The sequence below is a fragment of the Fomitiporia mediterranea genome, assembly GCF_000271605.1.
Source record: "Fomitiporia mediterranea MF3/22 unplaced genomic scaffold FOMMEscaffold_1, whole genome shotgun sequence".
Taxonomy (NCBI): Eukaryota; Fungi; Basidiomycota; class Agaricomycetes; order Hymenochaetales; family Hymenochaetaceae; genus Fomitiporia; species Fomitiporia mediterranea.
This window is the reverse complement of record NW_006760386.1, coordinates 3607976-3624992: the sequence shown is the minus strand read 5'-3', so window position 1 is coordinate 3624992 and position 17017 is coordinate 3607976. Positions and strand designations below refer to the sequence as shown.

Sequence of the window (17017 nt, the reverse complement as noted above, 5' to 3'; positions counted from 1 at the left end):
GCATTTAGCCTGCCATTAGCAAGCTCTTTGTCATGGTGGAGTCTTGATTCATTTCCATTCACTTCAATCATATATTCACTTCCTTCTTCCTTTTAGCCTCCTCCTTTCTTGCCTGGACCTCCTTCTCTTCCCTTTCCCTGTATTCCTTCTTCTGCCTGAGCTTTTCCCTGGTCTCATCTGAGGTCATAATCTTTAGCATTCTATCATCAAATATTCATGAGTTCTCTGTTGTTTTTCCTTTCTCCTTCTTGTATAGAGTATTCTAGAGCCTAGCATTAAGAAGGGAGGCCAGAACAAGCTGTGCTGACCATAGAATAGGACTGTTAAGAGATGAGGAACAAAAAGAGAGAAAAAATTATTTATTTAGTGAATGTTACAGACTAATACCCTCAACCAATGTGTCATTAGGACTGTAGGTCAGTGTAGATCAGTGCAGATCAATGTAGATCAATGCCGATCATTTTACTCTCTTGTCACGCTTTTTGAGCATTTTTAACAAATTACACAATATTAATTTAAGGACTGGTCCATTCAATATGATAAAACATACATATTGTAGCTCTGAAGTAGAGGAATACAATAATATAATTTTTATGTTGAACACTGTAGCATAAGTAGTAGTAAAAAATTTGTCAGTAGTCTCATATTTGGAATTCATTCAATTTCAGCAGTATTGAATTTCTATACACTTTTCTACTGAATCAATTTCCTTCAGAATTCATATATATATAGTACATGTATGTATCTACATTTCTCTATTTTTTTGAGTTTATTGGTTGAGTTATGCATGAATTAGAGGGGGGTGTTCAAAGGAACGTCCCTGTTTAAAGGAACAACCAATGCCTGTATAACCTAAGTAGCTTAGAATAATGTAATAAAGCCTTTTACACTAACACTAGGTGATCTGACACTATTAGTCCTCTAGTTATAAATATTAGTGTTCTGAGAGTATGTGACTGTAAAGGTAATTAATCTAAATCAGACTGTTCCAATTGTAATAGAATACTTTCAGGACAGTTGTCTGTACTAATAGTGTGAATATAAACAGACTCAGCTTGAGTTTATTACTCTAGACAAGTTTTATAGAGAGCTTTAGAGTAAGATACTTTTAACAGATTAGGTTGAACAGACTTAGAATAAGCTCCTCTTAACCAGACAGAAGAACTGAGATTTCTGAGAATAGTAGTTAGAGGTGACTAGAATCAACTTTAGTCTTCTAAAACTATATTACCTTTTGTTAGAACACTTTTATGAACTTCTAAAGGCTAACCTATACTCAGACCTATAGTTTAAACTATGTCTGTGTCTGACTGTATTAGTTCTAAGCTATACAGAACAGTCTACTACATAAACTAAGAAGGTCCAACTAGTAAGTATAGTAAATACACAGTTAGAGAATCTGTTAAATTATCTTCTAACCTCTCCTTCTATTCTGAGTAAGGAATCAGTCTCTTACAGTAAAAAAAAGTGTATACACAGCACCTTAGGATTGCTGACCCTCATTATTATCTACTATCTGATACTTATTATATATCTAATACAAGTCTTATTTTTCTACATCTGTTCCATTCATATTCATATTATTATTTACTAATACTATATCATCTATAGTTGTATCATTAATCATAATACATGTTAACAAGAACCTTATATTTTATCCAACTCTACTCAGTACCCTTACTCAACTATACACTGAAATATCTCTAGACACAAACTACTTTGTATTGTTTTTGTATAGTAACCTTTTAAAATCTAGAATACAGATGACAATACTCTTTCAAAAGAGCTTGAAAATTGTTGCCTGAGAGAATGAAAAGTAAGCACACCTGTCACTTAAGCTAGACTAGCTGTTAGAGTATTTGCTAGCTACTGACAAGCAACAAACAGTAGCAGAAACAGAGAAAGCAATTGTGACACAATCTGTCCTGGATCAACTAGAAGTAGTATGTGTGTCTGTGTAATGTCACTACCCATTTCCAAATGCTGAGCTGTATGGTATATTCAGGTAATTGCTGAATTAGGAAGAACACTAACTCATCCTTCTTCATCCCTGAAGATAATATTCTTGCGTTCTCGCGTTGGAAATTTCCAGATATGGGCGGGACGCAAGATAGAGGGTTCCTTGCCTTTGGGTCACGAAACGTCGGTTTAAATCCACGGTCGGTCGCAACCATACTCTTCAGGTCTTCTTCACAACAATAATGTAGTCACTTAGGAGTCAAAATACATTTAGAGAGCTTGCAAGTGAGGATCTTTTGAAAATAACAATATTAGGGTATTATAAACATAGACCAGGTGCATCTACTAAAAAGGAGAAACGCTTCCCGTTCCATTGCTGTTTGTACTGCATATAGTGCACAGCTAGAAGTTAGTGATTGTATGTGTTGCCCCGCCGCTTGTGGTGTTGAAACTGATCTTCTCCTGCCCAGCGTAAACTAGCCTGACGGGTCTCGAAGGGGCGCCCTTATCAACAGTAAGCACCACCTTCGTAGGCTTCATGTCTTCCCAAGACATATCAAGCATGATACCACCGCGTACTCGTGCGCCCAAGATCGACCCTGTAGACCATGCGGATGGAAGGGCGGGAAGGATAGTGACTGTTAACGGAATATCAAGGCTTGCAACATCAGGAGCTTGAAGCAATGCGTTCTTGACAATGCGCAGGACGAATGGGAAAGTCAGTCCATGAGAAGCAACACATTGGGGATAGTGGCAGATGACGTACCATCGCTGCAGCGGTATATCCAAAGTTTGCATCGATCTGGAAGACCGGGTTCGGATCGGCCGGATCGTAAATGCTGAACAGATTCTCGGCGAAGTTTCGGTCCACCGCGTACTTTTTAAAAATAGAGTCTCAGCTGTAGCACTTCTGGAGAACAAATGTAACTTACGGTTAGCTCATGGTAGAACATATCAGAGTCCGCGAACTGGGCCCAACAAGCCGCACGCCATACTTTCTCCCATCCCGCATCGGCATCTGGGCCAGTACCGTTGCCACGATGGATGAGGCTTGTTCGAGCCGCGTCACGGACATCGTTCACCGAATAGTTCAACTTCTGTACGTCGGGATTGTAGTTTGAAACAGCATAGCCTGGGTACAAGCCAACAAGATGCGATAAATGACGGTGTGTATCCGTTGGTGAATCCATGTCGACCTTCCATTCTACATATCCGATCATCAGTGGCACGTCTGTTGAAGTTAGTGTTTTAGACACCGAAACGCAAGTACCTTGCAGCTGTCCCCACGAGCCAATATGGATGCCCTTGTCCATTTGAGCTATCTTGGCTCTGACATCTATGGCTGAAAGTCGGAATTTGTTTGGGCTTGAAACGATTGAATTCCCATACCATTGAGGAAGGATTCATCTGTCTCGCCTGCAGCTGCTGCGCCTTTCTCTATTGCATTCAAAAGCTGCCAGATGAGCTGCTGAGAGTGTGCGCAGGCCAATGTAATCGGGGCTTGCTCGGGTGAGTTGCACGGGGCAACTACGAGCGTGCCGTCCAAGAAGTGTTCGTCTGGTATAAGCTTTTCAAGGTGGAAGAGGGCTACGCCCTGCAGTACCGGAACAGCCTCCTTCAGTACTCCGTTAGCACTAGCACATGGCACGGCATACCTTCAAAAGTGGATATCCCTGCGCCTTCCACCACGCCACGTCATTCGTGTAATCAAAGTGGTCCCAGACATTCAACATCTATATGCCTAGTTCCATTACATCCCTAAATAGTGAATCAACGAATGCCTTACCAGCCACGCGTTTGGTTCTTATATTAGATACATGTCAGCAGTGTCAATCAATGAAGATGCGGCTCCATACCTGGGTAATCGTACCACTCCGCCTCTCCCACCTTCATGCCAGTATATCCAAAGATCTTAAACACTTATAAGAGATGACTTTTGAACTTAATTATATATCAACCTTACGTTTAACTAGGAACAAAAAATGTCATCATGGAAATCGCCTAATCGATAGAACATGCCCAGCGTACTTACCTCGGTATGTACCACCCATCCTTGAGTGATATTGTAAAGGACTTGCGCTGTGTAGGCTCCGCGTGGTGCATAAGTTTTCTTTATGCGTATTTAACGTGAGATAGATAAGCTCTGTACCTTGTTAACATACTACTCACCGCTATGTAGTTAAAAAGAGGCTTCGAGACATCTAAATTCGTCATCTCGGCGAGCCAGTAGTTCATTTCCACATTTATGTCCAAGTCTGTATTCAAATAGCGGGGTCAGAAAATTGACGGGTAAACTCATATCCCGAACTTACGATAGTCCGCCCCCCATGCAGGAAATGCATCAACAGCCCATTTCCCTTGCAAGTTTGCAGGTAATATTCCGCGCGAAGAACTTGCTAAGAGATGACGACCATAGTTGAACAGCAGCCATTCGACATATACGTCTCCCTTATCAACCGTGTAAGCGTTAATCAGCTTGTCTGTCGATGTATCTAAGTCAGCTTTTTGACCAAGATCGAGAGAGAATGCGTGTAAGGTTGCTTCATAGTCCGCAACATGATCAGAGAGAAGCTCCGAGTACGATTTCTTGGAAGCACTAGAGAGCAGAGGTACGAGGTCATCATGCGGGTCGGGACCTCGGAATGAAAAGTTATGAACTGCATCCCCTGCATTTATATCATAGTTCGTTCCACCGACCCATACAACGGATGCAGAAGTCACGTTAGAGACAGTGATAGTTGCATTCACGACATTGTCTGTGGTATCCATGTTTGGGACAACAGTACATTTGAGTGTCCCCCCTGGTGGAACGGCGACAGTCGCTAGGAGTTCATAAGCCATTCCTGGTTCGGCAACTAGGCCGTTGAGCCGGAGTGTCGCATTATCAGTGCAGGTGACATTTGGGGCAGGAAGGCCAGATGCCGCGGCAAGAGCATATGTCTGCGTGAAGCCGGAAGAGGCAGCAGTTGATGTGTTTTGTACACATGCTTGGGTGGGATGGGAGCAAAACGTCTCACTACACAAGTTTTAGTTTAAGAGAGAACATGTTTATGGACATGCTGGCAGCAGTACTCACCGTGAAAATTGAGCGTTGTCCTCATTCCAGATGGTCTTCGTTAAACCTGAGTCCAGATCCAGAAATCTCCCGAAATCCGAGATGTTAGATAACGATGAATTCTGAAGTGTTGAGACTAGAAAGCCCGCGCCTGAATAAGATCCTACGCAATATTTTAGTTTAGATATTCCATGGCAGTCTGGCATGTGCTTACCATAGGCATCAATTGGAGTCATCAAGACATCAACATCTAGATTTAATCTAGTCGGTGAGACGACTCGTATAGCGCATCTTCATGCTAGCGTACTATCGGTAATACCAGTCGAACTATTGAAAATTGACTGCCGTATACTCTGCATCGCTTGCGCCATGGCAGCTTGTTCGTCAGGCTGTTTATTTCCGCCGTTATAGGCCTGTAATCTATAGTAAAATAGTATTTCCGCGGAACCGAGCTAAATGCTTACGGGATCGGCGAAAGGACCCCCAGACCACAGGCTTTCAATGTTCAGCTGCGTTGACTCTTGCAACGTGCCCCCGGGTGTCATCGCGGCAAGGAAACCATTACCGAGTGGAAGATAATGTTGAGTCCAGATCTGACCAGGAGCATCGTACCATAGGCCATTTCCTGACGATGGAAACCCGGGAGGCGCAGCGCGGGTGACATAGAGGGAAAGAAGTATAGATGCTAGAACCAAACTCTTCAGTAAATTCCTCATACTGAGCCAGTGCAAAACCAAAAATCCGGGCGACTGATGCTTGTCTTTGCCAGTTCAACCTCACTTTTATAATAGACCGCATCTCGACATGATCGCCTCGCAGCGGGCAGGAACGGATTTGGATGGTTGGGAAATTTTGACGATTGTGAGAATATCCTTTCGGATTGGCCGTCTTCATTTTCTAATTGGCATCTCAGAGAGTGCCAAACGTAAATTTGTCCGCTATGTTGGGGATTAAATCTAGCACGTGGATGGCTACGAGTGGTTTACGGGGCAAAGGCGGTGGAAGACACGTATACGACTTGGAACAAAGATATTGTCGAAGCAACGCTTGTAAGCGTCGATAGTGGAAGACATAGGGTGCTGGTGATGCCATGCTGTACGCGATCCGGCTTGACTAGTTCGCATGCTTCGACACATTGCATTGACGTGTCAAGTTCAGTTCAACAGGATGTACATGTGCATCTGTGTGTGGGGCTCTAGGGTTCGCCCGTTAATGCGGACGAGGGATAGGACCTACGGCATGTACGCGTTAACGGTGCGCAGCAAGACGTACAAGTGCAAACTGGCCTCTCGTGAGGTCTAACGTCCGCTTTCTGGCACTGAGCTTCAAAGCGAAACGTACCATGATGGTATACCTGAGAACTTGCGCGGGTAAAATACCTGTATTAGCAGAAGCCAGCGCACCAGAGCCCATTGCAGCATGCGCTACCACAGGCATCCTAGTTCGGGACATCCTTCTTCGGTGCCGTTAATGTCCACAGTAGAAATAGAAGTCAGACCATAGTATCTTTATAGATCACGAATTCGTCTCAGCATTCTCGAGGTGATTTTCTGCGTGCATTGCCTGTGTTCCGCCTTCTTTTTTTATCGAAAGAGTCATGGAATAAATTCATGGGAATTCTGGCAGGCGAGCATTGTAGTAGTTTTGAGAAATCTAGACAGCACGGTAGCCTGGGCTTGATCTTCCAGATACTTCGTTCTAGGCACGAGTGGAAGGATGCGTTGTCAAGTCTATAATTCGCTGCCGAAGACCAGGGTTGGAACTTTGGAAGCAAAGGGTTCATGACAAGCTGCCTTGATACGTGGATCGCGGCACGTGCATTCGTTTTACTTTACGGGACGTGACACACATTTGCACATGTAGGATGACCTACCTGTAGTGTTTGTCTCTTGAGTCTTCCTGCTGGCGCATGTGGCACCTTTTGGAAAGGTAAGTTGCGTCTCTGCTGAGCTAGTTAGTCTGAGCTACCCTCGCTTCTGTCGCCGTGACTGGTTAGCCCTTCGACACCAGGACTTCAGGAACAAGCTGGCATATCGCTCATGGATTGAAACTGCAAATTGGTATCCTTGTCATCCTGGAGCATGCTTCGGACCGAAGATATGCCTCTGGAGCGGACTGAGAAGCATACAAGAGCTTATTCACGAAAGATAGCTCCACATGAAAATGCTCATCACTTGACCAGGTTGCACGTAATTTCGTGGCTAGTTAAACCTTTGTTTGAGTAATATAGATTCCCCGTATTCAGTAAAGCTGTGATACGTCACTCATACAACCAAATGATTTAAAATGGCTACATCATCTTCCGTCCGTGTCATATTTCTGCTGTAAATATACAAGCAAAGGAGAATAAGGACTATCCTATTAAAGGGAAATGGAGGGAAACACTTCGCCGGTAACAGGACGATCGTCCGTACTTGGCAACTAATTAAGTACTGGCAGTCAATCCTGCGTTGCCGAGTTCTCATCGCAGCTCAAACCCAGAGATCACCATTCCACTTCTGTTCTTGTCATACGCCAGGTATGGGATCCAAAAATAGTGCCGCTCCTCTAGCCGTCTCCTGCTTGCGCTGCCGTCACATTCCATATTCCGCTGAGCTTTGGATGACCCCTTTCAGCTAATGGTGCGGTTTCAGGCAGACCGCTACTTAAATAACTGAGCTATATTTTCTCTGTTCCAGGGCTGCTGGAGTCCTCAAAAGCCCAATCTCCCTCGTTGTTTTGATGGAACCCATGTGAAGGATAGTTCTATTTCTTTATAATACATTATAACTATCTCGGTCTTAGCAAATAGTTTTTTTAGATTGGGTACTTCATCTCTGCGTCCTTGCATTCTCGGACATTCGGATCCTGAGCAAATGCATAATCAACATAACCCTTGGGACTCATCCGTGCATAGAATGTTGGGTAATCATATGGTGTGAACTCGATGTTGTCCTTTATTCGATGTGGTAAATCTGGCTGTCAATAGATAGCGTATATAAGAAACACGGGATAAACAAGAGGTGGATTGGCAACTTACATTGGATATGAACCACCTGCCAAACACAACAACATCGCCATTTTCCGTTCGATGCAGCGCGGTAGCACGATCATGTCCAGAGGCGCTTAAGAAAACCACTTCGCCGTCTTTCCTTCCCTGCTTCCAAAGATTCCTAGCAAAGTCATTCGAGTCGCCTTGTCTGGCTCCTTCTACAACATGAAGGTAAGCAAGCATCGGATGCCGACAATGTGCTTCGGTTATAAGGTACGAGAAGGTAGGTAGCGGGTCTGCCATACGCATCCCTAGGTATTCATTCCATGGGGATACGCGAAGACTTGTGCGTTCTGCTCCGACGGCGGAGACCACCGCGTCCAGAACACGAAGTGGAAACTTGGCACGTGCAGAAATAGAATCTCCGTATGAATCGTTTCGGACGTTAGAGCTGGAGTTCGTCAACTTCTACAATTCGCTGCATCACCTCAAGACTATTATTTTGGACTACTTACACGTCCTGCAGGAATTGATCTAAAAGATATCCATTCGCACAATTAATTTCAACACCATCGAATCCTGCGCTGATCACTGCATTCCTTGCAGCGTGTGCGTAGTCCAGGATATACTCGTCAATCTCTTCCTCAGTAAGCGGCCGCGGCCTGACATCAGGTACGCTCCTGTCGCGTTTCCTAACTGGAATATCTGAAGCAGACACAAATGGAAAGGTCTCAGCATCGACACCAGCCTTTGCAGCTTCCTCGGCCAAAACTGCAGCATCAGCGGCACGCCCAAGTGCCCAGAGCTGGAGGAATACGAATGACTGCTGAGCGTGTACCGCTTCTACGACCTAATGCATCATTCATCAGAAAACCGCTTCTGTCGCTATTTATAGCTCTGCGCGTATGGACACCCTACCATCTTCCAGGCAGCGATTTGGGCTTCATTCCAAACACCAGGAGCATTGTAGCAGCCCCCTGCACGAGGCGCAATAATTGTACCCTCGGTGATAAGCAGAGTTCCTGGTGTGCTCGCACGCTGCGAATAGTACTCGACCATCAAACTTGTAGGAGTGTGTTTGTCATCGGCCCGGTACCGTGTCAGTGGGGCCATCACTATCTTATGCTGTAACATGACATTTCCCACTTTTATGGGCGCGAATAGAGGATGTCCAGAGAGGTCTGGTGGGTTAGCCATTGCCCGGCCTTCAAATGAAGCAACCAGGCAATCAGATCCTTTATAAACAAGTGGTTGCGCGAGACGTTTCTCACGATGCTGGGAAGGCAGTCATGAAGTAGCCCATCTCATTAATCCAGATGAACGCATCCTCGAAGCCATAAGTACGCTTCCTTCAACACCATGGGCCTTGATACCGATAACAGTTACCAGCCAGCGAGATCTAGAATTTTTTGATATCAAGGACAGGTCACAGAGTTGGAGTAGGCCACAACTCTTGAACAGTGGGTTGGAAGATTAGTGATTATCCGGGATTAATGCTACTTCAGCCAGCAGACACCAGAGTGCCCGAGGACGAGACGAGCAACTTTTGGAGTGGAGTGAAAGAGGAAACTTGTTCCCATGTTGAATCGGAATTGCGTGATTGGCTAAGACGCGTTTTCCGGATCCGCCCGATGTTTCGTCATCTGAAATCACTCACCGCCGTTGACTGCTTCATCCGTTGCCTCATCCTTTCTGCCACCCTCGTCGTCTAACAATGCCGCTGGCCCGCTCGTCACTGTTGAATACTCTCCGCACAGCACGTTCAACTTCGACGGTTGTGCGCACCTTTGCGTCCTCCGCGGCTCGTGCACAGGCTGAGCCTGTTCAGAAGCCGGAGATGTACAAGGAGTTCAAAATCTACCGTTGGGTAAGTCGCAATGATGGACGCTACGAAGTTCCTGGCGACTAAAGTATAACATATTGCAGGACCCAGAGAACCCGTCGAAGAAGCCGGAACTACAGTCCTACAAAATCGACCTTAACCAGTGTGGTCCAATGGTAACGTACTTCATAATATCGCTCGACTGCTTCATAGTCAGCCTAATTTTCGATATATTCCAGGTCTTGGATGCTCTAATCAAAGTAAAGAATGAGATGGACTCAACACTGACATTCCGGCGTTCATGTCGAGAGGGTATTTGCGGTTCTTGTGCCATGAACATCGACGGTGTCAACACACTTGCGTGCCTGTGTCGAATCGACAGAAACACCTCAAAGAATTCAAAAATCTACCCCTTGCCTCACAGTATGCGGTTCCTCTCCCTCAGCGCCTTTCTTTTGTGCTGATACCTGACGTCAAACACTAGTGTACGTAGTGAAAGATCTCGTGCCGGACCTGACGCAGTTCTACAAGCAATACAAGTCCATTGAGCCGTGGCTAAAGAATGACAACCCGCCAGAGAAGGGAGAATACCTGCAGAGCCCGGAGGACAGGAAGAAGCTTGACGGGATGTATGAATGTATTCTGTGCGCATGCTGTTCGACGAGTTGTCCGAGTTACTGGTGGAACCAGGACGAGTACCTTGGTCCTGCAACCCTCATGCAAGCATACAGGTGGATGGCAGACTCAAGAGTATGTAAATTCTAATACTTTCTCACGCGAATAAAAAGGGGACCGCGGAGCTGACGGGTGATTCTAGGACTCATACAAACAGCAACGAGGGGAGAAGCTACAGAACGACCTCAGCATGTATCGATGCCACACTATTTTCAACTGCGCACGAACATGTCCGAAGGGACTCAACCCTGCCATGGCTATCGCGAAGATCAAACTTGAGCTCGCCACCGAGTAATTTGGTATCGGGTGGCCTCTTGTACACGGGGTATTCGCGTTGACTTCGTCGAGTGGTTGCATTAACCCCCATTCGCAATATGATTAGCGGTCATGAAAGTCAAGACATAGGATGTAGGTTCCAGAGGTTTGGAATACGATTGATCCCAGACTCTAGCTAATTCTTTGTCCGATTCTCTGTCATTGACGCTATCTTGTAGTCAATACACAAAGATTTTATCCTCTATGTATTCCTATCTCAGTGGTGCAAATTCAAATTTGGGACATGTATCCTAGCTAGCAATATGCGACCTTGGCGACAACGTATGGTCACTTCTACGTGCGCCATGATCGTCGCAATTAATAGCCTGATAGTCAGATCCGGAGATCCAAGCCACTATACAGATTGATATGAATCATTGGGAATAGTTCTCAATTTGTGACATTAAAATTGTAAAATAGCCATTTTAGCAAGACCTTATGTGTCAGCGACAGTGTAGAGGGGACCCGAAGGCTCAGCAAGGGGACCCAGGCTACAACTATCCTACACAACAGAAATACGGAACGCAAGCACTGGAACGTAGTCGGAACTCACAGAACAGGCAGAGAGAGAGAGTGAGACAAGAGTAGGGTATATAGAGTGAGCCTAAGAGTACAGGACTATCTGGAGTAGACAAGATCAAGACTACAGGACCAGTCTGATCTTGTACGCCTATATATACTAAACTACACAAGAGCACTCAGAGAGTATGAGCTACTAAGAATGATGAGCCACAAAGAATGAAAGAAAGGAATGTTAAAGATAAAGGTACAAAGAATGAAGGGATGGATAAAGGGTAAGAGACTATAGAATGATACAAAGAATGAAGGGGTGGTCAAAGGAATGGAATGATGAAGTAAGGAAGGGTAGTAGTAAGAGTCAGCATACATATAGTTCATAGACAGTGCCCCTGAGGGACAGAAGTCCTGAGTTCCAGTATGGAAGGGTGTGGAACCCTCAGAACTGAAGGTGCAAGAGTAGAGAACCATAACATCACCCCCCCTCTAAAACCAATCGTCCTGATTGGTGAGTATTGGGCTTGGTTAGTAGCTTAGGCATAGGTTGGAACAGTAGGGTTTAGAAATCTGTAAGGCAGAGTTGATGCAGAGCACCCAGATGAAGTTGATAGAAGTCTCAGATTGCCTTAACAGTATGGGTGAGATTCTCAACAGGTTCCCAAGTGTGTTCTTCAACTGAGTATCCCTTCTAGTGGATAAGGAACTTGAGCTTTCTGTGCACCAGCTTGGCATCTACTACATACTCTACTTTGTATTCTGGTTTGGAACTGATGAGTTCTGGTAGAGGCAGTAAGGGTCTTTGTTACAAAGGAAAACCTGGATCATAGTATTGAGACAGTAGAACCTTGTTAAACACTAGGTGTATGTACTTCCATGTTGCTGGAAGTTGGAGTTTGTAAGCAGAGGCACTAACCTTCTTTTTAATAACAAAGGGTCTGAAGTGCTTGTTGTCCAACTTCTTCATTAGACAATCTGTAGTCAGGTTAGTGGCTTCTAGTATAACTTTGTTACTAGGCTGGTAATCCTTAGCTACAAACCTCTTCCAATCATAGTTCTGCTTCATGACCTGTGCTGCCTTTTCCAAAAGAGCTTGTGTGTCCTCCCTGGTTCTGTGTATCCATTCTACAAAGTCTGTTACAGATTCAGAACTACTGTTCTGGTTCAGAACTGTCCCTTAGTACAAATGTCTCTCATGATTGAGGAAGAATAGGGACTGTCCTGTTGTAGAGTGTTGCTAGTTATTGTGTACAAATTCTGCCAGAGCTAGCCATTCAGACTAATCTGATTACTAATGATTAATGAACATCCAGAGGTAGAGCTCAATCTCCTGATTGACTCACTCAGTTTGACTGTCAGTCTGTGGGTAATAGGTAGTAGAAGGGTTCCCTTGAATTCTGAGAAGCACATACAAGTCCTACATGAATTTTGACTCAAATTACAGTCTGCAATCATGAATGAGCTTCTAAGGGAGTCTGTGTAACTAGAAGATGTGATCCTAATAAATGCACACTATACCTTCAGAAGTGAGTTCTGTTTGGGTTGGAACTGTGTGGACTTGCTTAGAGAATCAGTTGACAATCATACAGATAGTATTGTAACCCTAAGACTCAGGTAGCTTACTAATCAGGTCTACTAAGACTTCTTCCTAAGAGTGATCCAGGATCTGATACAGATGTAGGGGGGCCTAAACCCTTGTCTAGTGGGCCTTAGTCTGTTAGCACATATTACAACTAGTCATGTACTTCAGGATTTCCTTCTACATTCTGGGCTACTAGTAGTTCCAAGTGATGAGTTCCTGTGTTTTGTGTTGTCCCAGATGTTCTGTAGTTAGATTGTTGTGATAAGCTCAGATAATGTCCTCCTACAGTTTCTGATCCTTCAGAACATACAGTCAGCCTTCCTAGTAAACCTGTCTATCCTTATCCTCCTCCCAATCCCTAGCCTACTTCTCTAGTTACTTTACTACAACCCAGTCCTGTGTGTGTCTTAGAGCTTACTGTATATAGGTAACAAAGTCAACATCCTTAGATTCAAGTTGGATCTCTTGAATTGTCTTGGACACAAAACAGGAATTGTCTAGGAGAACAAGATTTTTGTTATCATTCTCCCCCCTTTCATAACCTACTTGTCTTAAGAGTAAATCAGCTTTTGTTATTTGTGTTCTGGGTTTGTAGGTCAGTACAAAGTCATAGTCTTACAGTTCTAACATCCAGTAGGCCTGACAGCAGTTGAGCTTCTGAGGTGCTTAGAAGTACTAGAGATTAAGGTGATCACTCTAGATCTCAAACTTCTACACTACACTGAGGAGATATTAATACTACTCTTCTAAGGAACAGACAATCACAAGGAGTTCCTTGTCATAGATAGAGTAGTTCTGTTCTATTGTAGAGAGGGATTCTGATCAGAACACTATCAGACACTACTTTCTGTCAATGAACTAGGACAGTACTACTCTATTTGTAAAGTTGGAAGAGTTGGCTTCAACTCAGAACTTGTCTGTAACTGTCAGAACTACTAATATAAGCTTACTAGTGATAGCCTGCTTGAGGGACTCAAATGCAGACTGCTACTGATCATTCTATTGCTAAGGAACATCCTTGCTAGTAAGATTATGAAGAGGCTGGGCAATAGTACTGAAGCCTTGAATAAAGTGTTAGTAGTAGTTTACAAACCTAAGAAACACTTGGACCTGTTTCAGGTTCTAAGGTTGTAACCAGTTCCAAACTGTAGTCACCTTTGCTAGATCCATACAGACCTCTCCTCCACCAATCATGAAGCCTAGATAATTTACTGACTCCTGTACAAAAGAGTACTTTGCTTCTTAGAGAAACAGTTTATTATCTTAGAGCTGTTGTAGAACTGCTCAAATCAGTTAGTAATAGTGCTTGACTGTCTGGGTGAAGATCAGAATGTTGTTCAGATACACACTAATGTAGCCTGAGTTAATCAGATCTGTAAGGATGTAATTCATGAATGACTAGAACATTACAAGTAAGTTAGTTAGTCTGAAGAACATTATAGTCAGTTTGTACAATCTGTAATTGGTTCAGAACACAGCCTTCCACTCATCTCTGTCTCAGATCCAAATATTATTGTATCCCTATCAAACGTCTAACTTAGTGAAAACCCTGGATGTATGTGTCTTATTAATGAGCTCCTAAATCAGAGGGAGTGAGTACTTGTTTTTAACAGTACCCTCATTAAGACAATAATAATCCTGGACTGGGCAGAGCTTTCTATCTTTCTTTTTGACAAAGAAGAAAGAGGAGGCTATAGAGGACTTTGAGAGTCAGATCTAGCTGTTCTGAAGATTTTCCTGAAGGAACTTGTCAAGCACCTCCTGCTTGTCTCTGTTGAGTAGGTAGACCTTACAATCCTTAGGTTGGAAACCCTCAGTCAATTCAATTATATAGTCCTAGGAGTAGTGTTCAGGAAGCTGGTTGAATTCCTCTTTACTGAAGACTTTAGGGAACTCTCAGACAAAATCTGGCAGGCTGGGTCTGTATACATTCTAGAGTAGAGTTGTTCTGAGGGGGTTCTAGACTGGTTCTGTCTTGGACATCCTTTAGATTGACTCTATTCTGTCTTGACTAGAATATGTATCCACATATCTATCCTAGTTGAAGAAGAACAACTGGTCACCTTCATTAGAACTGTTAGTAACATTAGAAGTGTCTGTATTCACTTGGAACAGTAGTACAAGGTAGCTGTAAGACTTGGGACACTAATCAAACACAAGTGTCTACTCTAACTAGTCAATAGTAGGGTTGTGAGTCTTGAGCCATTCAAATCCAATAAAGATGTCTGTCTTTCTAAGGTTAGTGACTCTAAACTCAATGCTTTCCTTATGATCCTGAATGGTCATCTGTAGTTGGACAAACTTGGTGATCCAACCATTCCAGTTCAGAGTTCTGTCTGTATTGTATACTAGGATCAGAAGTAGAACACATTAAGTAGGGAGGTGGTGTTTCTGCACAAAGGCCTTATTGATACACAAACTAGTGTATCTACTGTCTACTAGAACTGTTGTTCAGATCTGGGGGGATCCTAAGAAGGGAGCTAAGAGGATGGGGACCTGGAGCTAGTGTCTAGAATGTTCTTAGATGAACTGCTACTTGTTCTGAAGGGAATGTACAGCTTGTACAGTCTTGTTGTCTGAGAGGGTAAGTATATGTACTAACATTTCCTCATTAACCTCTCTCTTTCAACAAGGACAGACTCATGTCCTCAGCTGTGAACTCAGCTGAAGCTATCCCTACTTAATACTACAGACAAACTACTGAGTAGTAAATAGGGCTGGGTAATGTTCTGAATGTTCTAAGATCTTAGAATGTAGAAGTAGTAGGTTGGATTGTACAGATTTAGACTTGGATGAAGTGTGAAGAGAAGAATCAAAAGAATCAGAAGAAATAGGAGAACTATTTACTTTTGTTTTTGACTTTTTTCTATCTAATAAATAATTTTGTTGATTTATTTTTTCTACTTTTTCTACTTTTTCTACTTTTCTTACTTTATTTACTTCTAATCCTACAGTGTCCATTGAATCAAAAGTAACCATTAAAAAATCTGAGTCATAGCCCTTCAGTACTACATTCACTGTTGAGCCTCTACAAAATCCTAGGGTACATAGTCAGAGTCTAAGAGTTCTGAGGTGACTTCTGGATTTACAGAAAAGGCTTCTTACTATAAATCCTACTTGTCACTCATTATTACTCTAATAACCTGACAGATATACTATTACTTCTACAGACAGTCCTTAATTTGGTGCCCTGACTTTCTGCAGGCAAAGTATGCTCCTTACTTTCAGGCTTCTCTAATGTCTATCAGAACAGATTGATTGCAAATTACAAGCAGATTGATCCAAGGGCTTGGAACTGTCAGAGCTGAATGTATGTACAAGTGTTCTACACAGACTTGACACATCCAAGCTACAGCTTAGTTGAAGGAGATGGTACATGTCTTCCACTCAGTGTAGGTGACTAGTTCTAGTGTCATTCTGAGAATCTTATCAACCAGTTCTGGGTGAAGAGCTTTTTCAAGCATTCTAATGAGGACATTATCAAACCTGAGTATGAATCCTGCCTTCTAGGCCAGGATATTGAACTCCTGAAAGAAGGTATTAGTAGAACATTTGCCCTGTCATAGAGACACAAGCTTGTTCTACACATTGTGCTTCTCATTCAGATTAATGAAGGAAGCATAGAGCTGCCCTATGAATTCTGAGTACAACTTGTTGTTCTAAAGTTGGATCAGGCTTCCAATCTAATGACCTTTGATCCAGTTCTAGGCCCAGGTGGCTGTATTACCTTCCTTCATGAAGGAGAGGACAAATAGGACACAATTGAGATCTGAGGATAGATTGGTTGAAGTAGTAGCCATGTATAGTTTGACTTAGCACTGGAAGTCCTCAAAGTGCTACTCATTAAAGTCTAAAGGGCAGGCTATATACACTTTCTTTCTAGAACAGGTTGTAACTTCCAGAACAATTAGAACAGGTTCTGAAGGGGCTGAGGGCATGTGGTTGGTAAAGGCCTCTTAGATAGAGGTCTACACATATTAAGCTAGTTTTACTTGTAACTACTGATCTGGCAGGACAGTAGGGGTGGCAGTTGGTGTAGTAGGGTCCATGTTTACACTACAAAGGAATTGACACTAAACTAAAAGGGGTAATGAATAGAAGAAGGGTGGCAAAAGTTTAAAAGGG

General features: G+C 43.4%; 4 protein-coding genes across 4 annotated transcripts; 1 reads left to right on the top strand and 3 right to left on the bottom strand.

Moving 5' to 3' along the window:
• Positions 1 to 2288: 2288 nt before the first annotated feature.
• On the bottom strand, positions 2289 to 5749 carry FOMMEDRAFT_116385 (glycoside hydrolase family 95 protein). Its single transcript, XM_007261842.1, has 15 exons — positions 5479 to 5749; positions 5322 to 5427; positions 5229 to 5264; positions 5036 to 5177; positions 4272 to 4975; positions 4129 to 4214; positions 3988 to 4069; positions 3816 to 3878; positions 3746 to 3762; positions 3615 to 3692; positions 3349 to 3553; positions 3230 to 3295; positions 2892 to 3163; positions 2726 to 2836; positions 2289 to 2649 (listed from the first exon to the last, which is right to left on the bottom strand). Exons 1-15 carry the CDS (start codon positions 5728 to 5730, stop codon positions 2362 to 2364), a joined length of 2508 nt encoding a protein of 835 aa, XP_007261904.1. The 5' UTR covers positions 5731 to 5749; the 3' UTR covers positions 2289 to 2361.
• A 460-nt stretch (positions 5750 to 6209) lies between these two features.
• FOMMEDRAFT_150557 (uncharacterized protein) lies at positions 6210 to 6466 on the bottom strand (the record flags this gene model as incomplete). The annotated part of the gene is made up of 3 exons (XM_007261841.1): positions 6210 to 6246; positions 6287 to 6312; positions 6356 to 6466. The coding sequence occupies 3 exons, from the start codon at positions 6464 to 6466 to the stop codon at positions 6210 to 6212; spliced, it is 174 nt and encodes a 57-aa protein (XP_007261903.1).
• Positions 6467 to 7561: 1095 nt separating this feature from the next.
• Positions 7562 to 9182, bottom strand: FOMMEDRAFT_164757 (FMN-linked oxidoreductase; the record flags this gene model as incomplete). Its single annotated transcript, XM_007261840.1, has 5 exons — positions 7562 to 7655; positions 7824 to 7972; positions 8034 to 8436; positions 8501 to 8835; positions 8904 to 9182. The coding sequence occupies 5 exons, from the start codon at positions 9180 to 9182 to the stop codon at positions 7562 to 7564; spliced, it is 1260 nt and encodes a 419-aa protein (XP_007261902.1).
• A 476-nt stretch (positions 9183 to 9658) lies between these two features.
• Positions 9659 to 11051, top strand: FOMMEDRAFT_101368 (succinate dehydrogenase iron-sulfur subunit, mitochondrial). The gene is made up of 5 exons (XM_007261839.1): positions 9659 to 9852; positions 9912 to 9983; positions 10047 to 10230; positions 10292 to 10557; positions 10625 to 11051. The coding sequence occupies exons 1-5, from the start codon at positions 9700 to 9702 to the stop codon at positions 10775 to 10777; spliced, it is 828 nt and encodes a 275-aa protein (XP_007261901.1). The 5' UTR covers positions 9659 to 9699; the 3' UTR covers positions 10778 to 11051.
• The last annotated feature ends 5966 nt before the right edge of the window (positions 11052 to 17017 follow it).